The sequence below is a fragment of the Eptesicus fuscus genome, chromosome 20 (genome assembly GCF_027574615.1).
Source record: "Eptesicus fuscus isolate TK198812 chromosome 20, DD_ASM_mEF_20220401, whole genome shotgun sequence".
Classification (NCBI taxonomy): Eukaryota; Metazoa; Chordata; class Mammalia; order Chiroptera; family Vespertilionidae; genus Eptesicus; species Eptesicus fuscus.
In genome coordinates this window covers 30,215,335-30,242,670 of record NC_072492.1, presented here as the reverse complement: position 1 = coordinate 30,242,670, position 27,336 = coordinate 30,215,335, and the positions used below count along the sequence as shown (strand labels likewise).

The 27,336-nt window shown below is 40.2% G+C and overlaps 2 protein-coding genes across 6 annotated transcripts in view; one reads left to right on the top strand and one right to left on the bottom strand.

Moving 5' to 3' along the window:
* RPS6KB1 (ribosomal protein S6 kinase B1) overlaps positions 1-12,188 on the top strand; it is a 52,776-nt gene extending 40,588 nt beyond the window's left edge. Inside the window, exons 15-16 of one of the 2 annotated variants that reach the window (XM_054709549.1) lie at positions 5,151-5,201; positions 11,811-12,188. In XM_054709549.1, the coding sequence (XP_054565524.1) occupies positions 5,151-5,201; positions 11,811-11,910 (151 nt within the window). In that variant the 3' untranslated portion in view covers positions 11,911-12,188. Of the gene's footprint in view, positions 1-5,150; positions 5,202-11,792 lie in introns of both variants that reach the window. The other variant, XM_054709548.1, reaches the window with a different exon arrangement.
* Positions 1,911-14,803, bottom strand: RNFT1 (ring finger protein, transmembrane 1). 4 transcript variants are annotated; one of them, XM_054709553.1, is made up of 9 exons: positions 14,663-14,803; positions 12,565-12,997; positions 12,284-12,360; positions 10,448-10,548; positions 8,896-9,049; positions 8,373-8,531; positions 6,460-6,525; positions 3,310-3,411; positions 1,911-2,638 (listed from the first exon to the last, which is right to left on the bottom strand). In XM_054709553.1, exons 2-9 carry the CDS (start codon positions 12,953-12,955, stop codon positions 2,504-2,506), a joined length of 1,185 nt encoding a protein of 394 aa, XP_054565528.1. In that variant the 5' UTR covers positions 12,956-12,997; positions 14,663-14,803; the 3' UTR covers positions 1,911-2,503. The 4 variants fall into 4 exon arrangements, with proteins under 4 accessions (XP_054565528.1, XP_054565531.1, XP_054565530.1 ...); XM_054709556.1 differs by having other exon boundaries at positions 1,911-1,955; XM_054709555.1 differs by lacking the exon at positions 14,663-14,803 and adding an exon at positions 14,588-14,654.
* Positions 14,804-27,336: the final 12,533 nt, after the last annotated feature.

Sequence of the window (27,336 nt, the reverse complement as noted above, 5' to 3'; positions counted from 1 at the left end):
TATTAGTTACACATCTGTGATTTTCCAAGTTGAATTGGTTGCTTATTTTTTTAAAAGTTCATGTGAAGGTATGTAAAAGCTACTTTTACATAAAAACACTAGGAAGACTTTATGCTAACAGTCAACAGTTTGTTCAGCTAAACTTGTCAACTACATTTGATTATTTGATGCATCTACACAAAATAATGTGCACAAATCTGTTTTTAACTGCTGTAATATATCTAGTATACATGGATAGTTTTGTATGTCACTTTTTTAAAATAATTTTTTATTTCAGAGAGGAAGGGAGAGGAAGAGAGAGAGAAAAACATCAATGATGAGAGAGAATTATTGATTGGCTGCCTCCTGCACTCCCTACACTGGGGATTGAGCCCCAACCCGGGCATGTGCCCCTGACTGGAATTGAACCCAGGACCTTTTAGTCCAAAGGCTGATGCACCATCCACTGAGCAAACCAGCTAGAGCTAAATCACTTTTTATTTATGAGGCAATTCTATCACACTTGCCAAGATGATTTCTCTATAGAAGTTCTCAAACTAACATGACTCTTTAATAAAAAATAACTAGTGACTCTTTTTTAAAATGTTTTTATTGATTTCATAGAGAGGAAGAGACAGAGAGAAACATCAATGGGAGAGAATCATTGATTGGCTGCCTCCTTCACATCCCCTACTGGGGATCGAGACTGAAACCTGACTGGGAATCAAACAGTGACCTCCTGGTTTAAGGTTGACACTCAACCACTAAGCCACACCAGCTGGGCTATAGTGACTCTTAATGCTAATGAAACAATTTTTCGGAAGGGATGATCTGAATTCACAAAATGCATGGGATTTTGAATCTCTATTCCCCTGTTTTTGAGGTGAGGAAATAGGAGAAATGTTTCCAGTTCATCAGTATTGTTAGTGGATGTGATAGGTCTCCTGTGACATTTCCCCCCTTTTAAATTCAGATGTGAAATGCTTTCTTGTTTGTTAAAAAAAAACAACAACAAACAAAAGCCCCACTGTCCACTGGGGACCTCCTTTGTTATTAAATCATATTAAAAAACAAAGTTATCCATATAGCCACAGGGTAAATAGGTAACGTAATAGGGTTGAAGTAACCCATGTAGCAAGATATATTATTCTTGTGTTTTTAACAAGAAGTCAGCTTTTCTTTCCTCACACTCAAATTCTAATTCCAAATTGCCTTTTTCACACATCCCTTACTGTATACCTAAATATTAGCTTTATCACAAAGTCAGTAAGCTTGTTTCAATATTTGCAGTGTTCTCAAAGGAGATAATAGTTAAATATATAATCACTGAATGAATAGAAATATGTATACTTATAACATGGCAATATTTACCTGAGGAAAAAAGTTACAGGCTTTCTGAAGTTCTTTTGCAAATTAGGGTAGCCATACAGGCATAAAAGTGACTTAACCTGTACCTGGTTGGTCACTATCCTTGTTAATCTATATGTTGGTTTAGCCTTTGTCTTGATAACACTGCAAATTTGTTTTCTACCTCTACCTCCTAATTTCTTCTATCTCTCCCTTGTGTTCAAACTTATAAATGGTAGTAGAGAAAATGGGCAGAGGCCTTGTACTCTTCAATTTAGATATAACTACCATTTCAGACTTCTGGTATTAGATCTTGGTTCCCCCTTAGAGGTTTTAAGGGAGATAGTGCCCCATTCCTTTTTCCACCAAACTACACAAACATTTAAGAGGCAAACCAACCAAAAATCCAAAGCATCTGGTTGCCTCTGAGTGCAGGCTTTAATCTCCTAAGTAATGGTAATTCAAGCATTAGATTCCAAAACACTTCTGGAGAAAACTAGTTATAAGGTGAATTGTTTTCTAAGATTTGAGTTGGTCTTGTCTGTTACACTATTCAAATCATCAGTGAAGCCAGCTATTTGTAATCCATGTGAATTATTTTAATAGGTACTTCAAGGTCGTCCATGGCACTATACAAAAAGCAAGATCACGAACATTAAAACTGATGGCAGGATTGTATGTATGAGGTCAACAAACAATACATTTAAATCATGTATTCTCATTGATTGCTAATCATACTATAGAGAATACCACAATATTAAAATATATCATCCTCAGTAAATCTTCACTTACAAAATCTGTTACAGGTAAAATATAGCATTTAGAATGTTCATTTAAAAATACAACTTTTATGAAAATTTTTAAGAATTTTTAGAATTGGAAATATAGAAGTCAATGCAAAAGGAAATTCTACTTTCAGATAAAGTGTACTTAAAATATTAAAAATATTTATTCTGAAAACAATGTCAGGAAAGAATACCTGAGTTTCTCTAAGAACTAGTTCTAGTTATCCAACTGCTTTTTTGGTAACATTAACAAGAAAACATGATTTAACACTGCAATCATCTGTCAAATGATTAGGATAGAATAAATGTCGCATATGCATTAGGTTGAACAATCTTTTGATAAACTGGACTACAACAATTAAGTGTTCTGTGGCTTTAACAGTTTATACAACTTAATATATCTGGAAGTCTGATGAAGTGGCTCCATCTTTCCATTTGTTTATATGGTCTAAAATCACAGTTCTGCACAGCGGACATGTTTTCTCTCTGTTAAACCATAACGTAATGCACTCTTCACAAAATATATGCTGTAAGGAAATTAAGAACTACATTTTAAACTTGATAACATTTTTATTTTAAATTCATCTCATTATAGACAATCATACTCTTTAGAGCTGAAAGGGATTTTGGAGAGCACTAATCCCTTCATTTTACAAACGAGAAAACAAAGTATGACATTCCAGAATAAAAGAATGGTGTTACTGATAAGAGCTACTAGTGATCCTTTCTTTTGACTATACTATCCTTTAATCACTTTTAATCAAATACAAGCTATCTCTAGGTGACAACTTTAAGATCAAGTATAATGACTTAATGGCTTAATAAGTCTTTGAGAGTAACTGCCATAAAGTATAGGAAAGGGCCTTCCACAATCCAGTAACAAATGCTGGTATTATTCTAAAAGACTAATATCCATTATTACAAACAGCCTGTTTTGTTTTATCACATTAGTAGACAATTTGCCATTTGAATTATTTTCCCCCTTCATACACTCCTCTGCATAAAAATTATTAGAACATAAGAGACAAGATTTAGCTAACCTACCAAATCGGTAATCACAAATAAGAAATTACCAATATGTGCCCTGAAGGCTACTTTCTGCTAAACGTTGTAGTTTCTTTTTCCTTATAACTAACATAAATGTGCCTTGCAAGTCACAGTGAAGTGTTGTATTTAGGTTGCTTAAAAATATAATTACCTGACAGATGAGAAGAATTGGCTTTTGAAATTCAGCTTGACATATTGAACAAATATCATCCACATCTGAACACTGTCTCTTGCTGGCAGCCACTCCATAACTCTATAAAGATAAGAAGTTCTTTTCATTTACCATTTCTTTCCTATACTTCCAATATACAGGTGGTGCTTTTATTTCTCAAATATCCCTGGAACTAGGCACTTGAAAACTCTCCCAAAGGATACAAACGTTTCAAAGCTGAACTACATATGCAGAACCACATCTTGATGGACTGCATCAGGGTGAACTCATTAAATACATAATGGGATCTTGAAAATTTTTTAGAATCACTGGATTCCTAATTATAGGCTTCAAATTCAGCACAATTCAACTGGCGTAAGAAACTAAGCAATCTGAAATAGAGCTATTCTAAAACCTATATGTTAATGTATTAGGTGACCTCATATTGCCAAATTGGGCCCATTTATTATCTATGGCAGTGGTTCTAAAAAGTCAATCCAGAGCTTGGCTGACTGAATGCAACTCATGTGGAAAGACTGCTTTAAAAAACAGATTTCTGTGCTCCATACTGGAGACTGTCTCAGTAGGTCCAGACATACTGGGATGTGACAACAGGACTCTGAAATTTTTGTAAGCTCTCCCGGTGAGTTCAATGTGAAGAAGGTTTGGGGAAAACTGAAGTGTCTTGCCACTAAATCTAAAAATAATTTTAATTATTATCCTTAATTATCACATAAGTCAGAGCATTTACTACTAGGAAAAAAATAACATTTTATAAAAGAACTGTAATTGCAAAATATCACTTGGATAGAGTTAATCGTTCAAAATTAACTGCCTGAATAAAAATGCAATTCTTTGAATTTCCATTTCTTCTAATGAACTAAAAAACTTTCTAAGTTCTTAATAATTCCTCACCAAATTCAGGAAAATTTAGTTATTAACTAGATGTGACAAAGTGTTACAAATAAGATCAGCTTTCTGTAGAAATGATGGGGAAAAGGTGGCTAACGGGAAGTAAGAACACCCAAGTTCAATCAATCATGATAATGAGAGCAAAGCATCGTCTGAAGTTATGATCTAAACTTGTACTGAACATCGAGGGTTAACAAAATCAAGACAAAAAATAAAATATTAAAAACTAAGATTTTTCAGGTTACTGATAGATGACCTTGGTGCCAATTTCCCTACAGTGTCATTTAGCAGAGTACACTACAGATAACAGGCTGACAAGCTTTTAAATTAGCATTTTTGTCTGGCATATTGCAGACTCCTTTTAAGTGAAGGTTTATCTTGATGGTGATAGCAACGTTAAGGAACCCCTAAGAGTCTCAAGAATATGCCGAAACCGGATTTGCTCAGTGGATAGAGCCTTCGGACTGGAGGGTCCCAGGTTCGGTTCCGGTCAGGGGTGTGTGCCTTGGTTGCGGGCGTGTCCCTGGTGGGGGGTGTGCAGGAGGCAGCTGATCGATGTTTCTAGCTCTCTGTCCCTCTCCCTTCCTCTCTGTGAAAAATCAATAAAATATATATATTTTTAAAAAAGTCTTAAGAATAAATCAAAGAATGTTGATGACTGTGATATTCTCTCTGCTTCACAGAGAATATCAAACTATTTCAGTACAAGCCTTACTAGAGTAAAAGCTGATACTCACATAATGAGTTGAATAAATCTGACCAAAGTTAACGAACTCTCCATTATACTGTATCTTGTCTAAAGAATGAAGTTTGAATAGTATGCAGCAAAACTTATTACTATATTACTGTATCTTAGAGGAAGAATATATCTTAGTGGACCAGTTAGTATGGTCCACTTTAGAGATACAGTCCTCTTTCTTGTTTTTCAGCATTCATCATTACGTTGGCATTCTTTCAGTAAGGTCCCGAGTCCTGACAAAGTAAGTACTTAATGCACTGCAAAACTGAGGATCAAACTCTGAAACCTATTGACCACAAAAGGCTACTAAGTAGCAAATGAGTCTATGACAACCTTTGTCTGAAATTTGTAACATCAGTAGAATCACATAATCAAGTTTATAATTGACATTGGAGTGTCAATTTGTTTTTAAATTTTTTTTTTATTGATTTCAGAGAGGAAGGGAGAGAGAGAAAGAAGCGTCAATGATGAGAGAAAAATCACTGACTGACTGCCTCCTGCACACCTGTAACCCAGGTATGTGCACTGCTGGGAATGGAACCGTGACTTCCTGGTTCGTATGTTGATGCTCAACCACTGAGCCACACTGGTCAGGCTGGAGTGTCAACTTATTGTTAAATTTCATGCCTTGAACTTACCCTATATAATAAAAGCTTAATATGCAAATAGACCAAACAGTGGGACAACCGGTTGCTATGGTGCGCGCTGACCACCAGGGGCAGACGCTCAACGCAGGAGCTTCCCCCTGATGGTCAGTATGCTCCCACAGGGGGAGCACTACTTGGCCAGAAGCTGGGCTCATGGCTGACGAGCGCAGCGGCGGTTGTGGGAGCTTCTCCCGCCTCCCCAGCAGTGCTAAGGAGCAGCGAGCAGGCGGGTAGTAAGGAGCGAGGGGTCCTGGACTACAAGAGGGATGTGGACATCCCCCAAGGGATCCCGGACTGGGCGGGGTGCAGGCCGGGCTAAGGGACCTCCCCACATCCCCCACTGCACGAATGTCGTGCACCGGGCCTCTAGTTTGTACATATAGAGTTGAGTATTGATGGGGAAATTATTCCAGTAAGAAAATTTCAAGGAACCTGATTTTTGGTAATGAGCTTTTTTCATATATACAATAAATTACAGTGCTTTCACAGAAATTGAATAAGGAGTTAATGGAAATACACAAAGCCATCATTTGTAGATTTAAAAAAGGAAAAGGAACAAAAGTTCGTGACAAGATTTTTAAAGGAATGTTTATAAACGCTTAAGAATGTCAAATGATTAGAAAGGGCAAGCACATTCAAATATATAAGCACTTGGTAACGTTAATACGCAAGTCAAGAAACTGATCATAGATAAAACTCCTAAATCATTCTCATAACCCTAAGTGCCAAAGTACTAAAAAAGTTTTTAAAATCGTAATGAAATCCATATTTGTAAAATGCTGAATTACCTTTTTTTTTTGTAATGATAAAAGGTTAAAAGTGTTTTTTCTTGAACAATTAAAATGTACTTACTGGTCGTGTAAAAAATTTTCTCAAAACCTGTCTGAAATTTCTTAGATGTTCAAAAAAGTCCAAAAGCTGAAAAAGGAAATAAGAGATTATTCATTAATTCCAAGAGCCCTATCTGCTAAACCCAGAGAGCAAAGCTAAAGTGCCACAATATCAAATTCTGATAATAATAGCATGTTCATTGCATATCACAAGTAATCATTTCAATCTATATTTAAAGTCCAATTATAAAATATTTTACTCAATTTATAGATTTCAACCAACTCTTAACCAAAAAAAGAAAAGAAAACAAAAAGGAAATCTGAATACCTAGAGGTACAATTTGGTCAAGACAAATATAAAGTTAGCCCTGGCTGGTTTTGCTCAGTGGACAGATTGTTGGCCTGCGGACTGAACGGTCCCAGGTTCGATTCCAGTCAAGGGTACATGCCCGAGTTGTGGGCTCAATCCCCAGTTGGGGGCTTGCAGGAGGCAGTCAATCAATGATTCTCTCTCATCACTGATGTTTCTACCTCTCCCTCTCTAAAATCAATAAAAATATATTTAAAAATACATATATATAGTAGTGGCCCAGTGCACAGATTCGTGCACATTGAAAGGAAATCTGGAGCCCACACCCAAGTGCCTGGGGAATTCCCACATCCCCTTGAGCCGCTGGGAAGTCATGTGGGGAGTCTGTTCTCCTCCCCGCAGCTTCCTGAAAAAATATTTGCAAGTGTCCCTTCTGCGGCCAGGGTCGTGCCTTGCTAGCCTGGAGGTCCCCGGTGGATGCCTTGGGCCGTGCTGGAGGCTTTCCACTGCTCAGAGCCGGATAAGAGATGCTCCGAGGTGAACAATACAAAGTTGAGGGTCTTAGGGGTTGGGGGTGCTCTGCTGCCCACGCCCCCACCCTTCAGAGCCATCTCTCTTTGACTTTTACCCCGATTCTCAGTTGCCACTTGTGGCCACTGTTATATTGCTGCCTTCCTCTGTAGCTCCAGGGCAATTGGTAAGGGATGAGATTTGATCTCAATGCCCGAGGCAGAGTTCCAGGAGCCCGGTGGCGATATCAGGCTTGTCCTGGTTACTCTGAGTGTCCGAACTTCAACTGTTCTCCGGAGACTGTAACTGCAGGTTTATGGTGTACCAGGGATGTAGCAGTACACTAAGCAGCAGGTGGCTGGGGAGGAGCCTGAGCTGGGGCCTGGTGCCACGCAGCTCCCACTCACTCCAGCTCCACTGCGCCTGCTGCTGCCACCGCAGCCTCTCAGTAGCACTGCTGTGGAGCTGGGAGAGGCTCCGTGAGCCCGGCTTCTGGCTAAGCAGCACTCCCACTGTGGGAGCACAATGACCACCCAGGGGCAGCTCCTGCGTTGAGCGTCTGCCCTTTGGTGGTCAGTGTGCGTCAGAGCGACTGGTCGACCAGTCGTTCCGGTCATTCAGTCATAAAGGTCACTTAGGCATTTATATATATAGATAAAGTTAACTATGTCAAAGACAAGGCAATTTTACCTTGTTCACATGTTTTTAACATATTTCGATTATAAAGTTTCATAAAGTGATTTAAGCTGAGGGGAACAGACATAGAAGAAACAGTAACTAAACAATTAAAATGCACTTAATTCTGTATTTTCAGAATTATGTGTAGGATAGATGCTGCTGTTGGAGATGGGTATGTTCTATTCTACTTACTCTCTCTTCTTTCCCATGTCTATAATCCATGCTATGTGGAAGTCTACTCCCCCAATAAAATCTGAACCACTGGATTAATATAAAGACTGTTTCCCATTACTCCATTTCTAACTAGATACAGAATCTATTATGTCAAACTAAAATAAAATAAAGATAAACTGTAAAATAGTTCATGAGAAAAGCAATGGTAAGTAAATCTGTAATCATTATATGAATCATATGACAAGATTAAGAATGTTACCTACTTTTAGTATGAGGTAGAGTAAAGCCAGCAATATTCCAAGACTCCTTCTAGTTATATTACCAAACTCCCCATAGTTTATAAGGTAACGAAACCAAACTGGTACGGGAACAAATGTTCGGTAATACTGACATAATTCTTCTAAAAGCATGTACCAGTAACCCTAAAAAGGAAGGAGAACAAATAGTTACCTTTGCTTCTTATATACATTGCACAAATACTTTATTAAAGTTTTTACTGAATATGGGAAAAACTGAGTAACAGCATACAATTAATTATCAATTGATAATGCCCTGGAGAACGAAAGTACAAATCTAAATATATTTCCATATATAATATGGGAAGTAATTTTTAGATGATGCTGAAGCAAATATAATTCTGATTTTTTTTTTTCCTAGATCAATATTTGGTTTAAGTCTGAGCAAATGGTGGCCAGTCTGAGATAATATAATTAAAATTAGGTTGAGACTAAATAGCATTAGAGTGGTTTGTTCAAAATGTATCAACAAAACATGTAAGTTTCTTACCTTGGATTTAAAAGGTATGATGAAAGAAGGCACCAATAAAATAAGGCATTTTAAGCTCATGCAGAGGAATTTCAGGATGAAGTCTGTAATTCCAACAACCCAAAGTACTTCCCAGAAGTTCGAATAGTCCAAAGTAGGATTTAAAAAAATTAAGCTACCAAGAGAAAAACATCAAAACTTACCAGAGCAACATACAAAGGTAAAGTATTCATGGGGGTTTTTAATTTGCTACTGAATATTTATTTTATTGTGTAAAAAATATAAAATTGGCAAGTGTTAGAGTTCACGTAAACAAAGTAACATTTTGCTAATTTAAAAGAGACTTTTAAAATGTATTAATTTTGCATCTTTCCTCTATAGTATAAAATAATAGTCTTCCTAACTTGTCATGGTTGATACCTTTCTAGCCTGTAATCTAAAAAAAATTCACTAATATTAAATATCTGTCATTTTCTCAACCAACTCCAATCTGGATTCCATTCCCTCCTTTCCACTTAATTGCTTTTGTACAGATCACCAACTACCTCCACCTTGCCAAATTCAAAGGCCATGTCCCCTTTTCCATTTACCTCCCTGAATTATTTTCTTCCTAGACTTCTAACACTACACTCCCTAGTTCTCATTGGTGACTGATGGTTGGTTCCTTCCTGGTTTTCTTTGCTGCTCCTCCTCTAATTGTGGGCATGTCCAGTCCTGAGCCCTCTTCTCTGACTATACTTTACCTGGTTAGTTTTGGTTTTTAAATATCAATCATATGCTGGTAACACCAAAATATATAGCCCTAACCTCTACTCTGAGCTCCTGACATATATATTTGAAATCATTTAATAGTTCTATGTGACCTCACAATATGTTCAAAACAAATGATTTTCCCCTCAAAACCAGTTACTTTCCCAGTCTTTCCAAGCCCAGTAAATGGTACTATCATCCAGCCAGTTGCTTAGACAAAAATCCTAGGTATCATCCTTGATTTCCCCCCCTCTACCTACCCACCCAATCCAATCAGTGATATTGGATCCACTGACAAACTATATCTGAAATTGCCCACACCTCTCCAACTTGACTGAAAACCAGGACTTCTAATTATCTGATTAGAGCCAAATTTTAGAACACTTCCATCTAACATGGAAACTTAACAACTACTGTCCTTTAGCAAGTCTTCTCTTTACTTCTACAAAGATCATGTTCTTATTATACAATGTACACATAAATCAAAACATCATGTACAACTTAAATGTATACATTTTTATTTGTAAGAAATATATTTTAAAAAAACAAAAACAGACCACCACCAATATTGACTAAATGGTACTAATAAGTATTGATGATATAAGTAAAAATTTAAGTATCAAAAATTAAATATTTATCAAGCACCTGCTAGGAATCAAGACATGGGTACACAAATCTGAAAAAGTCACTTGAAGCTTTCAATCTTGGAAAGAGAAGGGTAAAAATTGAACTCTAATAGTAAGTATATGCAAGTAAAATATATGCAGAGTGCTAAGGAATATGTTACATAAAAATATGATTGTATACTTGGATCTCTAATTACCTCAGATAAAGTGACTGAGAATGAAAGGTGTAATATAAAAGAACAGAAGATCCTGCTAAGAATACCAGTAACCAAGCACACTGAATCTTTGAGCACCTTTCCTGAAAAATAAACAATTTTAGAATTTATTACTTTGGATTATGCTGAAAATTTAAATATCATTAAACCATTTTATTTTAATGACTAATTTATTAACTTAGAATATTTTAACAGATTAAACTTATTAAAATATAGAATATTTGTTAAACTGTACATCATCACACTATATATCTTTAGTGAACAAAACAGAACTCATTTAAATACATTTTTAAAATAACAAGTTTCTTCACTGTATAAAAACATTACCTATGTTTGAAAGAAGCCAAATCTACAAGCAATATAAAGGACCCAGCAAAATATAAACTTTACCTCTGCAGCTCCCTACTTTTGCCTCCCAGACAAAACAAAATGTTAACAAGTGTATTTAAGTAACCAGGGCTTATAAGTATAATTTTTAAATTCTCAGACATTCAATAAGAATTTAATAATTTATTTTTTAAAATTAAGTTTCAATTATTGATTTAATTAAAAGTTTTACTAGTTTTAAATCCTGAATTAAATTTTCATGGTTTGATAGGTTCTAACTACAAATTTCCAGGTCAGAATGCATGATCCTTACAAAGATAATGCCCTTTAAAATTGCTTAAAGGTGAGATTTTATAAACTGGTCCTAGTTTTCCCAATAGTTTATATGAATACAACACTTTTATTATTTACTAGAGGCCCAGTGCACGGATTCGTGCACCGGTGGGGTCCCTTGGCCTGGCCTGAGGGAATGGGGCCAAAACCAATGCAGTGCACAGATATGAGCACTGGTGGGGTCCCTCAGCCTGGCCTGTGCCGTCTCATAATCCGGGACCCCACCAGTGCACAATCAGGGCTGGGAAGGGACCACGGGAGGGCTCCAGGGTGTGTCCGGCCCTTCTTGCCCAGTCCCGATCGGCTGGACCCCAGCAGCAAGCTAACCTACTGGTCAGAGTGTCTGCCCCATGGTGGTCAGTGTGCATCATAGCGACTGGTTGAACAGTCCAATGAACTGTGGGACACTTAGCATATTAAGAGGCTTTTATTATATAGGATGTTATGGAAAAATTACTTGGGTTTAATTTTCTTTAAGAGAGACCTAAATAGTTCAATTCCCATTTATTCAATGTACATTTTCTTTACTTTAAATCTGACAGTGCGACAGCTAAAGTTTCTAATGATGATTATATTATGTATTGTGGTTAAACTAACTCAAAACATAAAGGCACTTGACAAATCAGATCAAATAGTGCATTGTAAACTTTTTAATCCTTCTATCCAGTTTTTCTTTCTCTATCAGGAATTCAACTTACAAAGAAAGTAAGGTGAAACAATTCAGCTGTAGGACAGATCATTTATGCCAGATCATCTATGTATATAAAAGCCTAAGCAACTGTTAAGACCGGTAGCTATGATGTGCACTGACCACCAGGGGGCAGACGCTCAATGCAGGAGCTGCCCCCTGGTGATGAGTGCACTCCCACAGCCAACCTCCTGTGGCCGACCAACCTCCCGTGGCCCCTCCCCCTGGACTGGGCGAGATTGCCCCCAATTGGACTGATTGCCGGGAAGGCTGAGGGACCCCACCTGTGCATGAATTCGTGCACCAGGCCTCTAGTTTGGATAATAAAACTTAATATATTATAGATGTTATAATGTATGTATCTAAATAAATTTGTCAAAAAAACTATCTTAATTCCTATTTCTCTAAAAAATGAATATATGATCTACAGACAGAAACATTTAGTAATTTTTTTAGTTTATTATACTTACTCTTAGAAAAACCTGATTTACAATGCTTTTGTCTGCATACATAAAAGTTGTAAGCAGTCCAATTCCAAGAGAAATTCCTGTTAGATAATAAGTTCCAGTTAATTGCAAGAAAAAAAATCAAAGAGCTAACACAATGACATGAATTTAAAGGAAACATTTACAATTTTAAAAGCTAGCAGAAAATCAGTAACAAAAATACATAGGTTAAAGTAGATTACCAATAAAGAAATAAATTTACTGAATTTAGCAATGAAACAATTCAATATTTTATTACACCCTACCTGTTATATGCTGCACAACAAGTTTGACACCCAGAATCAAAATATATGGAAGACTCTTTTGCAGCCACTTGAAGAGATATCGGAATTCGGAGTAGGAGCTACTACCATGATCTCCAGACTCCATGGAAGTATCACCAGGCTGCCTTGCTTGGTTACGGGACTGATTCCGTAAGTGACTCTGTACACATCCATGGGTACAGCTATGGACACCTGACCTTGTATTTCTGGAGCTTAGATTTTCAGCACATTCTTTAGGTATGGAGTTAATCTGGATATGCACATCTCCAGAATGAAGACCAGAACCTTCTGTCAATCTTGTGTGGACACTTTGGGAGGCTGAGGCAGTCTCACTGCCTGCAGCTCTTTGCAATTGGCTACAGTTGGCTTGCATGACCCTTGAATACTTTTTTTCTTTGCTTCAGGTCTCCGTCTTCTAAAAATAAAAAGCAGAAAATATTCTAAGTGAACAGTTAGAGAGGCTGATAATCACAGTAGATGAATTATTCTCAGGTTATCTATGACTTGTTTTTAAATTTATTTTTATTTTATTATTGATTTCAGAGAGGAAGGGAGAGGGAGAAACAACGAGAGAGAATCATTGATTGGCTGTCTCCTGCACACCCCACGCTGAGGATCAGGCCTACAACACAGGCATGTGCCCTGACCTGGAATCCAACCTTGACCTCCTAGTTCATAGGTTGACGCTCAAGGACTGAGCCACGCGGGTTGGGTTATTACTTGTTACTAGACTCCTCCGTTAATAACAAGGCTCTGCTGCTCTACACAAAATACCTTTTAGGGAACATCTGCTATCAAAGAAGTTGAGCTTCAGATGCCCCCAGTTCTCTAATAAGAAAGAATCAGCAAAATAAAGTATGGGTGCCCAGTAGATGTGACTAATGTGCACACTAGTATTCACATTTTAATACTTGAGTACATTCACATTCACTCTGCCCACCTGGAGCAGTTTCATCTCCAATGTAGACACTATATTTCATAAGAATCATGTTTGCTAATGCTTGGAAAGGCTAGGAAGAAAAAAATTAAATCTTAATGCCTTATTAAACACCCTGGAGAACTAATAAACATTTCACTCAGGTGACCTATAAATTTGTCTTGTGTTGAAACAGCTTTGCCAAAGCTAATAAAAAAGCTTCCAATAAATACCCAAGTATTACCCCAATACCTTTAAAATAGGAAGACTTGGGGAGTCGCCATGTAATTACTAGACAACTCTAGTCTGAATAAGGTTACACAGCCTGCCCATTAAAAATGCCACCATTGCCAAAACCGGTTTGGCTCAGTGGATAGAGCGTCGGTCTGCGGACTTAAGGGTCCCAGGTTCGATTCCGGTCAAGGGCATGTACCTTGGTTGCGGGCACTTCCCCAGTGGGGGGCGTGCAGGAGGCAGCTGATCGATGTTTCTAGCTCTCTATCCCTTTCTCTTCCTCTCTGTAAAAAAATCAATGAAATATACTAAAACAAATAAATAAATAAAATGCTGATATTTTAAAAATAAATAAATAAATAAATAAAAATGCTACCATCGGTGTGTGTGTGTGTTGGGGAGGGAGGCGGTTCACGCAAGAGGACACCGTCAGAAGAAGACCCCTAAGTGACCAGCGTGGGCAGCAGCGTGGGAATCCCAGCCTGCCTTTTCTGTAGGAAGCAGCTAGAGTACAGCAGGTCATTCTATTTCATTAATAGGTTCGAATATATATATATATATATATATACATATATATATATTTTTTCAGTTACTGTAAGGAGGTTGGGCTTTTTAGTTCCTTTCACTAAAAGCTTTCACCGAAGCTCCGACGCCACGCGTGCTATTTATTTCCTCAAACCTCTGAAAGACCAACACTGGGCGCGACAGTTTTAATGCCTTTTCCATAAAGAAAAACATAGAACCCTCCCACTTTCCTCGATGCAAGAGCAAGAAAGGGAAGGAAAAAAAAAAAAAGCAAAGAAAGTCAGCGCAAACAACTCTTCCGGAATCCCCAGGACAGAATCTTCCACCCACGTTCGAGCTTCGAGTGTCTCAGTTACTCTCCCCAGAGCCCATCGGCCGCCGCCGCCCGCTTCCCCGAGGCCTGACCTCATGACGATGAGCAGACAGAGGCGTCGGCGGCGACGGCAGAAAGAGCGGGAGCCGTGGCCTCACGGCCCTCGGTCAGGGCCATCACCTTCAAGCCCCACTACCCACGACTCCGGCCCAGCTCGGCGGCGGCGGCGGCGGCGCGCGCGTCCCCGGACGTCCTCACGCGCACGCGCCCGCCGCTGCGCGCCGCGCCGGGGGCAGGGCTGCGACCGGCGTGCCCCGGGGGGCGGGGGCGTGGGGCCGCTGGGGTGCCGGCTGTGGAGAGGAGGGGGCTGCGCCTGAGAAGACGCCCAGGCATGTGCACTAGACACAACCGGCGACACGTATGTGCATCATATGTTATATATGTGTGTGTAACCCGCCACGCGCCTCTGAGAACTGGACGTTGTAAGATTCAAAATGTTTTGGCTTCGAGAACCTGCCCTCGGGGGGAGGGGCCTGAAGTCGGGGACTGTCCCCGTCCCTCGCCCGGCCCGTCCCCCCCCAGGCACCTCCCCTCCGAAGGCTGCCCGCCCCCTCATCCCGCCTCGCGCGCGCTCCGGGAGCTGGAGGAGCCACGTCGGCGAGGAATCTGCGCTTCTCGGGGCGGAGCGAGCGCGGTCGGGGGTTTCGGTCGCTTGACTCCGGCCCTAGTTGTGTCTGGGCGGAGGTGAAATCCCCCCGAGCTGGGTCTTTGTTACAATCCCCAAGTGGCACTGTGGGAACTCGGCCCTGCCAAACCCCGATGGGGTGGGGGGGGGGGCAGAAGCAAAGAGAAGTGGGGGCGAGTGGACGTGGGGGTGGAAATAAGAGAGAGATTTTGAAACTTCGTACGGGGTATAGGGAACTCTGTTGTATCTTCACTATAATTCTGTTAACGTAAATCTGTTCTAAACCAAAAAGGTTACTCAGAAAAAAAACGTAAGCAAAAGAAACAAAACACCCTGCCTCTGGTTCCCGGGCCAGAATATATTTTAAAGGATAATAATCCTATGCCATGCATTTCCCCCACCCTCCACAGCCGCCAACAGCCTTTCCATTCTGAACCCCGAACTTTTGATACCTTTAATTTATAGAGATTCACGTCAAGTAAATAACTCTTGAAAGTCTTCCCACGGTTCTTGAAATTAAATATTCTACGCCATGTGGACTAAGTTAACTTGGGCAAGGGGTTTAGTCTTTCCTCACTGGAAAGGATAAATTTACATTCCTATACACACTTGATGAATGGAGTACCGAGTGGAAATAGTGATACTTGGTCTTTTTATTGGTCACTACCCGATTTGAAACCATTTACAACAATTTGGCCCAAGTTAGTTTGCTGGTGTGTGATTATTGAGGCTCCTGAACCGTGAAATTGCACCTTATTTTCTCCTGTGTTAGAGTAAAACTGAATCCACTGTTTAACCTCAGTTATTCACTTTGAGACTGGACTTAAATCATAGCGAGACAGAGGGAAGAGTCAAGGAAGGAACTTATCTCAGCAGAGTTGAAGTCTTCAGATGGTGATTGAGAAATGTTGAAACAAAGGTGTTGATACAGTGCAATCGAAGTTGGTTGGAACAAAGGGACTCCCTGATAGTCCCCCAATGTTAAAAGGCCCTAAACAGATCTGCTTCATGTACCCCAGTTTGGGGGAATTTAAGAAGCCAAAAGCATAGATTATGATGAGAAACCCTACCCTGAATTGCCTATGGATGATGGTTAGGTAAATTAATCATGGTAAAGATTTACCAAATGGCCAGGTTCTTTTGGCCCAACCCCTAAGGCCACAGGCACTCTGTGTGCTGGGCATTGATTGGTTGGTAATGACACCAGTTAAGTCAAGAGGTCAGACTGGCTATACTAGACTAACCAGAATGGAGCAATGATGCTACCCTGGCAGAAGCCAGAGTTTTCACCTTCCAAAAATCCCTGAAATCAAACACAATTCTAGGTCCTGTGGAAAAGTGAATATATGGTTTTGGTGTCCTCCCACCAAGGGTTAGGAGCCTTTTCCTACTTCCAATTTCCCTCTCTTTTCTCTCACATATCAAGAGCCTCCCTTCCTGCTATCTTCTACTCTCCAGAATCCCCTACTGCATACCCTATAGTTCTGTCTTCTTGTCCCAGTTTAAATGTCCATGTTTCCATATAGCCTATTGTTCAGTTGTTTCCAACCTTTTAAAGTTTGATGACGGCCTCCCTCCTATTTTTAAACGTATTATGCAAATTATTTAACATATCAAAAGCAGATAAAAGTGAATTATGAATATCCTATGTACCTATCCATACAGCTTTTTTTTTTTTTAACCAAGTATAAGAGGCTTATTTCATGATAAAGGGGTCATTGTCAAAAGGAAATTGCAATCCTAAACATTTATGCACCTAACTAGAGGCCCGGTGCACAAAATTCGTGCACAGGTAGGGTCCCTAGGCCTGGCCGGTGATCAGGGCCAATCAGGGCCTTCTGGCTGCTGGCCGGGGCCTTCCTTCCCCAGCTGCCAGCTGTTGGCCAGGGCCTTCCTTCATTCCGTACTGCCCCTTGGTGGTCAGTGCATATCATAGCGAGCAATTGAACTCCCCGTCTCCCAGTTGAACTCCCAAGGGGATACTTTGCATATTAGCCTTTTATATATATACTAGTGGCCCAGTGCACGCAATTCGTGCACATTAAAAGGGCACAGTCTGGGGCACACCATGGGACCTAGAGTCAAGTTCCCGCCCACCCACATGCGCCTCAAAATCGCATGAGACCCAGACCCGGCCAGCCCCCGCTCCCATTGGGCTAGATCCAGACCTGGCCAGTCCCAACCTTGTCAAGCCCTGCCGGGCAGGGATGTAGCCTCAGGTCCCCTGGCCCAGCGCCAGGATGGGGTGTGTGGCCTGAGGTCCCCCAGCCCAGACTGGGGCGGGGGGCATGGTCTGAGGTCCTCCGTTAAGCCCCGCCAGGCGGGGGCGGAGGGGTGGTGCGGCCTCAGGTCCCCCGGCCCGGCACTGGGAGGGGGGCACAGCCTCAGGTCCCCTGTCAAGCCCCACTGGCAGGGGGGTGCAGCCTCAGGTCCCCCGTCAAGCCCCGCTGGGCAGGGGGCACGGCCTGAGTTCCCCCGAACCCAGAAATGGGGGTGCACCTTGAGGTCCGCCATTAAGCCCTGCTCGGTGGGAAGCACTACCTGAGGTCCCCTGTCAAGCCCTGCCAGGCAGGGGGCGCAGCCTCAGGTCCCCTGGCCTGGTGCTGGGGTGGGGGGCGTGGCCTGAAGTCCCCTGTCAAGCCCCACCTGGTGGGGGCGTGGCCTGAGGTCCCCCAGCCTGGCACTGGGGCGGGGAGAGCAGCCTGAGGTCCCCTACCCCAGCACCAATACGGGAAGCGCACCTTGAGGTCCCCCATCAAGCCCTGCTGGGTGGGGAGCACTGCCTGAGGTCCCCTGTCAAGCCCTGCCAGGCAGGGGGGCGCAGCCTCAGGTCCCCCGGCCTGGTGCCAGGGCAGGGGGCAAGGCCTGAGGTCCCCGTCAAGCCCTGCCGGGTTGGGGGCGTGGCATGAGGTCCCCTGTCAAGCCCAACCAGGATGGGGGAGGGCGTAGCCTCAGGTCCCTGCTGATTGATTGTTAAGGCTCCTTAAGGGTACTTGGCCTCAGCTGTGGGTGCAGCCATCTTTATGATGGAGTGATGGTCAATTAGCATATTCCCTCTTTATTAGATAGGACTAGAAGCCCGATGCACGAAGATGCGTGCAAGAATAGGCCTTCCTTCCCCTGGCTACTGGCATGCAGCGGGCTCGCTCCGGCAGCCTGTGCAGCAGAGGCAGCAGTGGCAAGCCCTGCGCGCTCCGGCCCCGCTTCCTCCTCGCCCTCCTTCTCTGGAGAGTTCCTCTGTGCAGCGCTGGTGCTCCCAGGAAGACGTGGAGGGGAAGAGGTGGGGGGAGTGAGGCAGGTGGGGAGGACTGGAGAGGTTGGGTGCGCTAGTGCATTTCAGTTTCCCATTGTGAAAGTGGGATGCAACTGGCCCCCTTCCTCATCCTCTTTCTCCTCCGCCTTCCGCCTCCTGCCCGCCTGCCCTCCCTCCACGCCCATCGCCCCTCCCCTCTTGATTTGGAGAGATAGGGAGGAGGGAGATCTGATAATTTGAATTACTGTGTAGGTGGCCTCTTTCATCTATTCAAAACAAAGCTGAGCCGCCTGCCACTGCCGTCACGGCTGCCACCATCGCCCCTTGGCTGGCCCAGGGCTCCCGGGGCACGCTAACTGTGCACCGAGGGAACTCATGTGCACGTCCGTGCCCACGGGGCTGCTCCAATGCTAGGGTTTTGTTTACCAGAGCAGCGGGGCAGGGGTGGGGTAGAGGGAGACGACAGACACGGGGAGTTACGACCTCAGGCACCAGAGGGTTGTCTCTGAGGCTGGGGGCTGGGCCACAGGGAGGCTGCAAGGATGGTTGACAGGTATGGAGTGTGGCAGGGAGGCCCTGAGGCGCGCTGCCCAGAGGCCCGGAGTGGCCGGGGGGGGCGGGGCTGTGGCAGCTTTGTCAGGTTAATTTGCATACTCACTCCTGATTGGTTGTGGGCATTGCGAAGTGATGGTCCATTTACATATTTCTCTTTTATTAGTATAGATATATAAGAAAGCTTAGAAATAGACAATGTAAATATTAATAGAATCCCCCCAAATAGACAAATCCACAATTATAATCAGAGATTTTAATACCACTCTCTTAGTAATCAATAAAACAAGTAGACAGAAAGTCAGGGACTGTAAATACATAGCACTTTGCTAGTTTATACTCAGAGTGTAAAGCAAAACTTAGAATACACATATGCCAAACCAATAAAGATCATTTAACAAAAATAATACCATCGCACTATCCCCCTAAATAAAAAATTAACACCTCATGTTACTCTTCAAATGTTTAGCGAATGAACTGAGGATCAGCCACATCACATAAGAGTGAAAGAAGGAAAAACAAAAATGTGTTCAAAGTAAACAAACTGGGGCCCAGATTTAAAAAAAGAACGAGATATAACTGGTCACGAACAGAGGAAAAAGCATTCTATGAAGGAAGGAGGACTGATACAAAGAAAAACAGAAAGTAAAGTTTTCTAGTCTAGGGTAAAGAGTATTACGAAAAAATATCCAAAAATTGAAAATAAGCAAAAGAGATTACTGGCGTCCTTTCAATAGAATGCAGGATGTAACTTAGCAGACCCTCTGGGAATTATCTGATTATGTAGGGGTGAGCATCTTCATTTGACTTTACTACTTTACAACTTTATAGAGGTAGTGGTTAACCTATAGACAATTGATAACGCAATTGCTCTTTCTGTCATAGAGCAATGAAAATGATTCCTGTCCTTAGCAATACAAATACAAATCTTGTGGCAGAGATTTAATTTGCATCTGGTAAAAAACAACCTCAAGCCCTAACCGGTTTGGCTCAGTGGATAGAGCGTTGGCCTGTGGACTAAAGGGTCCCAGGTTCGATTCCGGTCAAGGGCATGTACCTTGGTTGCCGGCACATCCCCAGTAGTGGGTGTGCAAGAGGCAGCTGATCAATGTTTAAAAAAAAAAACCACAAAGAAAACAAAACAAAACAAAAACAAAAAACAACCCCAAATATTATCTCTCTTCCCTTGCAGGAATTTGTACTGACAAATTTATTTCAGCATTCCTTTGACTATATAAATTTTCTGTTCCTTGATTTTTTTCTGTATGAACCAGTCTTAATATTTATTTTTGCTCTTTTATTATCTAATGAGTTAAATTAAAAAATTTTGAAATATTTTCTTTGTATATTTGAAGAAGAGTCATGTTTTTAACTTTTGAAAATTGTATTCCAGCAAGCATTTGTGTAGAAAAGTAAAAATATGCTAGGTAAGCGGGCGGGGGGGGGGGGGGGGAGGGGGGGGGGTGGAGAAAGAGTTGTGGAGGACCTAATAACAAGAGGACAGCAAAGGAATGCCACCATGCAGTTAAAAAGTATCTACTCTGTTCTAGGATAATGAAATGGTGACTGAGGTTTTTACTAAGGTAATTACAAAGGCTGCACTTGTGCCTCTGTGGGCTGACTATATAGGTGTCCCCTTTTCACAAGCAATTTCTGAAAGATTCATCAAGAGGCAGTGAAGAAAACAATAGTTCAGACTTCTTAGGAGACATAATTCTTTCTTCTCACTTTCTCTTCTGTCATGAAAATTTGAAGAAAATTTTTATTAAAAAAAAATTAGACTCTCACATTCAAGTATTTTCCACATACAAAGCAGCCCATAAAATATGTCCTTGGAATCACCAAGGTTTCTCTGGCACACATTTCAATAACACTTCTCTCTTTAGAAAATGTGATTACATATGTCATATTATTAGATGTTTGTAGCAATTCTCTTGAATGAGGCAGTTATTACTAAGTCATTTTATAGAAGGAAAAAAACTCCAGTGTTTTTTCACTTTACTTTAGTGACTTTGGTTTTCTTCAGTTTGACATCTCATTTCTGGCACATAGTGTGGGCCCTCTGAAAATATTGGTTGGATAAATGCTATTTAAAATATGATTGGATTTGAGATTTTTTAATTTTATGTAGTTTTCAAAAAAAATGAGGTTTTCTTTTGGATTCTTCCAATATTGTCTTTTTAAATAGGAAGAAATCGTTTTGCAATGATTTAGACAGATTTTTATTTGGAAAAATTTAGATACAATTGGCCCTTTGATCTGTTATCCATCCCTTAAAAGGTACTGACAAGTTATCACATACAATTAACAACTTAATTGGCTACATATTTTCTTTCAGGAATGATAATAAAATAATATTATAATGAAAAACTTATCTTAGGAGCTTTAAAGGAAAACCCCTTTAATTCATTAAAATTTAAACCTCAACAATAATAACTTCATTACTTTAGAATAAAATTTGGCATATGAAAAGTTAGTGAGTTGTACTAGGATTATCACACTCTTTAGAATTTACTGAGTGATACTTGAAACTATTATATATGGGAAAATAAAGACATAATTGTAGTGCTGCTGAGATTAATACTTTTTTAGATGTCTAAAATATTACAACAAAGACACACATGAGGGCGCTCTAATCAGTCAGAAATTGCAAGTGTGTATATACAGTATTTGTTGCTGGGAATTAGACTTTTAAGAAGTCAACACCAGTACTATACATTTACAGATGGAAAAAATAAGGCCTAAAGTGATTTTGACTCTATATGCCCTATTCTTTAGAGTACATAAATTGGGTATTTTTTAAAAGATTGTATAACAGTCCCTTGTCAGTGAATATATGCTGGAGAATTTTGACTCTCATTTGGCAATTGTTTATTTAAGATCTTTACCCATGGCATGATATAATTTATTTATAGTATGTAGGAAGAAACAATTAGTATATTTATTTTTATGAATTTTTGCTCCACAAAATGTTAATTGTGATTTATTTATACTTAAAGCTGATTCTCGACTGATTTCTTTGGATATAATCCTTATTCTCTCCCAGATCTCTGATCTATTCCTAGTTCTTTGGCTTTTATATAAATATAGAGTTACCAGACTGCCTGCAGATTTTCCAGGGAGAAGGTCTATAAACATCCACAAAGATTTTATTAGATAGATGCTATGATGAGAATATAGAATGTAGATATTCCCCCAAAATTAGTATGTATATGGCAATATAAAGACAGCAAATATCTATTAAATATGCCCAAAGGAGGGTCTTGTGCTTTTTCTCAAGCAATGATAATGGCATCTTCATTAACATAGTGACTTCCTGGTTTGGTCTCTCTTGTGCCCAGTTGACACCACTGAGATTGGGTTGCAAAGGGTAAATATGTACTTAGAAAAAAAGGTTTTCTCTGACCAAAATGAAGACTAAACTGGCATTGCCACAATCTCTAAGTAACCAGTCAAAACTGAAGAGACCATAATGTATCAGAAGTCCTAAGTTCCCATTACTGCAGGTTATCAAACCCAGGCTCGACGATTGCTTATGAAGTAAGCAGAGGGGACCAAACACCCATTGGGAATGTAGACTGTTACGTGGCCAAGGTGATGTCTTCAGTGTGGTCTTTTCAGTAGTAAAGATATTCAAACATATGCACACCAACAGAAACATGATATTCTAAAAATTAAATAGATTGTGCTACTGATCTGCTCCAAAAATTTTTGGAAGCACAAGAATGTGAAGATGCTTTACTTTGCAGGGTATCATTCAAAGTAATTGGGATGCCAGTATGTCAGGATTGGGATGCCAGTATGTCAAGATTATGAACCAGATTCTTGGGTGGTATTCTTCACAATTCAATTACTTCTTTGTGCATTGTTATTTTTATATGTTGCTAATTTTACATTTTATGAAGCCTCCTCCCATATATATTTTCCTCCTCCCATATATTTAGCTATCTAAAAAGCACATACACAACAGAGTGACTAATTTTTCTTGTCATTCATGTCTTTTGTTTCACCAATTTATTTACGGATTTATGGCTCATTGATTTTCACAGTTTGAAAATTAATGTTAAATCAATACTTTGTATAAATTTATTATGATTTTACTGTAAATTATTTTGCAATAGATGGTTTGGCCTATGTGGTATAAAACTCTATTGTATATAAATGAAAACATTAAGCAAGTTGAGGGCATAAAACCAGCTAACACCCTAACATAGCAGCTTATGAGTGAGAAACTATATAGCATTTTTATGCAGCATATGGGAAAACTGTGCAGCATGGGAGATTTGAGTATTAATTCTACAGTTGTACTAAATCTAACATGTCAGTCTCTATCTGCAATCCAGCCAGATTTAAAGTGCTAAGTTTTTGCTGCTGTACTGAATACTGAATTATCTAAGATGGTGGTGTTTCAGAAAGCCCATCTTTTTCCTTTTTAATTTCTTTATTGATTGTGGTATTTATTACATATGTGTCCTTATTCCCCCATTACCTCCCAACCCCCATTCATGCCCTTACCCCCCTGTTGTCTGTGTCCATTGATTAGGCTTAAATGCATCCATATAAGTCCTTTGGTTGATCTCTCCCCCTACCCCCACCCTCCCCTACCTTCCCTGAGGTTTGAGATTCTGATCAATGTTTCTCTGCCTCTGGATCTGTTTTTGTTCATCAGTTTATGTTGTTCATTATATTTCAGGAAGCCCATCTTCAAAAAGCAAATCTAGACCACTTAGCATCTATATATGAAACATGTATATTTCCTATGTACCAACAATATTTATTAAAATACCTGTGTGTAAAATTAACTCAAAATGGACTTAAATGTAAGAGTTAAAATGATAAAATTCACTGAAGAAAACTGATAAATACTGAATGTTTGTGTCTCCTCAAAATTCATATGTTAAATCCCAACACCCAAAGTGATGATGGTATTTGGAGGTGGAAACTTTGAGAGGTGATTAGGTCATGAGGGTGGAGTCAGAGATGTTTTCCTTTTCCACCTTTCCTTGCCAGCACCAACATCAGAGGAGCAAGAGGAGAAAGGTGAGGAGGGAGGAATATCAATGTAGACCATGCCTCTTCTCCACTCCACATCCTTCCATCTTTGGGCCACGCCTGCTCTGGGAAGTGAAGTAGGTGAGGAAGAAATGAAGTAAAATTTAGGGTTGCCAGATTTAGCAAATAAAAATACAGAACACCCAATTAAATTTGAATTTCAGATAAACAAAGAATAATTTTTTAGTGTAAGTATATCCATAATAATATTGCATGTTTTAAGTGCACCATTTAAGTTTGAAGGGTATAATAGTAATTTTTTATTGGCTTGACTTTTAGCATTCGAAAGGGATCAGCAGTTACATAATTTGCTCAAGATGTTAAGGGACAGAAGGGATTAAACATAGTGCAGTTGGGCCCATGAGAGAAAAAGAGTTTCACGTTTATACCCCCTGAGGTGAAACTCTTCAGTAAACTGGTTAAGCATATATAAGTAAGTCTTTCATGCACTTCCATAGTTTGTGATTAGTAACAATTACTAGAGTGCAACAACAGCTTGATATCTGCTAGTGAACCCTGCTCTCAAAGACACTGCAGTGGAACATCACTTATGTAAGTCTAAGGGTGTCAAAAACTCTCTTATATGACCAAAACTCTTAGAGTTATCCAAAAGAAGATAAAAGAGCTTTGTCCTTGATAAAAGAACTTCATCCTTTTGCCCTGCACTTGCTTGAAACTGCTGAACTTTTAACCTCAGGTAGCAAATTCATCCTATCAGCTTCTCGCCATTGTTGCTTGCCACAGCTACCAAGTCCTCTTCTCTCACCCCTCTGCCAAGGTCAGCAGCTAGACAGAGCCCAGAGTGAAGAGGGTAGAACTTGAAATTGCTGATAAAATATAGTTGTTCTGAGAAGGAGCTCAGGGGGCAGTTTTCGAATGCAAGTTCCAAACAAATAAATGAGACAATTTCCAGAGGGCAAGAGAACATAGCATCATAAAGAAATATAGCTTGGCCCTAGCCGATTTGGCTCAGTGGATAGAGCATCAGCCTGAGGACTGAAGGGTCCTGGGTTCGATTCCAGTTAAGGACACATACTTCTGTTGCCGAGGCAACCAATCAATATGTCTCTCTCACATTGACGTTTCTCTCTCTCTCTTTCTCTCTTGCCTCTCCACTTTCTCTGAAAATTAATGGAAGAATGTTGTCGGGTAAGGATTTAAAAAAAAAGAGAGCCTAGCTGACGTGGCTCAGTGGTTGAGCATCAATTTATGGACTAACACAGTGATGGCGAACCTATGACACGCGTGTCAGCACTGACATGCGTAGCCATTTCTGATGACACGCGGCCACTGAGGCGGCCGCATGCCGAGGATGAAACATTTGCTGCTCCTGAGGATGAAACATTTGCGAAATAATGTTTTTCCCTCAAAGTGACACACTACCTGAGTTATGCTCAGTTTTTTGGCTAAGTTTGACACACCAAGCTCAAAAGGTTGCCCATCACTGGACTAGGAGGTCACGGTTAGATTCCTGGTAAGGGCACATACCTGAGTTACAGGGCACACCCAATAGAGGGTGTGCAGGAGGCAGCCGATCAATGATTCTCTCATCATGGATGTTTCTAGCTATCTCTCTCCCTTCCTCTCTGAAATAATAAAAAAATATTTTTAAAAAAATATATAGTTTGGACACACATATTGTGCTATGTATGTATCACGGTAGAGGGCAGGCAATAACAGGAATATGGTCATGAATGGATGAGTAATGAACAAGCAGATATTTCTTGGTTGTTAAATTTTAATCACTCCTATGAGAAGTATTTCTCTTATAATTTGAAAAACATTTCAAATTAACAGCCAATAAAATATTTAATGGCAAAACACACAATATTTCTATTAAAATGAGGCATCTATAACTTCGTTGTTATATAACTCTAGTTCTTACCAATGTAGTGACACATGAAACAGAAATATGATCAATTAACAAATTATGACATGTACATAAATGAAATACTGTATAGACACTGAAATGATGTTCCATGAATTTTGAAAGACATGAGAAATTTTGTATTGTGAATGAAAACATAGGATGCAGAACTGTTCATGGTCAACATCAATAATCAGACAAATTGACATTATGTGCCTCCTAACAGGATATACAAAGAACATAACTTCATTTCTATGGTGTTTTTGCCAAGAAAGCATAATTTGAATCTAATCATGAGAAAACATCAGGCAACTGTAAGTTAAGGGACATTCTACAAAATAACTGGTCTTTATTATAAAAAAAAATGTCAATGTCATGAAATGCTAAGAATGAAAATTAAAAAGACATAACCAAAAGCAAAGCCTGACCCAGAATTTTCTTTTGTTATAAAGGACATTGTTGGGAAAATTGGAAAAACATGAACAAGATTAGCTATAGTATTGTATCAATATTAATTTCCTGATTTGGTCATTGTACTGTGGCTATTGCAAAAGAATTCCTTGTTTTTAGGAAATACACAATGAACTATTGATGAGTAAAGGGGCTTCATAAGATACTCTCAAAAGATTCAGAGAGAGAAAGGAAAAGGGAAGGATAAAGCAAGCGTAGTCAAATGTTAACATTTAGGGAATCTGGGCAAAGGCTAGAAGGGAGTTCTTGGTACTATTTTTGCAACTTTCCTGTAAGTCTGAAATTTGTTCAGTGTGATATTTGTTTAAGAACACATATTTTGGCCCTTGCCAGGTGACTCAGTTGGTTGGAGTGTCATCTGTACACCAGAAATATCGTGGGTTTGATTCCCTGTCAGGGCACATACCTGTGTTGCGGGTTTGATCCCCAGGAGGCAACCAATCAATGTTTCTCTCTCTCTCTCCCTTCCTCTAAAATCAATAAAAACATATCCTCGGGTGAGGGTTAAAAAACACCTTTATTATTCCTATCAGGAAATTCCAAGGGTTTTAGAAGCCCTGTGCCAGGAACAGGAACAAAGACAAAATATATGTATTTTTATTATAAATCACAATATCACACAATCTATAATAATAAAAGCATAATATGCAAATTGAACAAATGGCCGAACAGCGGAATGACCATCCAGACGACCTTCCGGACAAAGCCGGGGCTGCAAGGGCCGAGGCAGCCGCCGGGACTGTGAAGGCTGAGGCAGCCGGGCCTCCGAAGGCCTGCTCTTGCACGAATGTCATGCATCGGGCCGCTAGTATTATTATAAAGTTTCATTCCTGGACAACTGGACACATTATAGGCTTAGGTTTGCACATTTTTACTCCCACTTTTT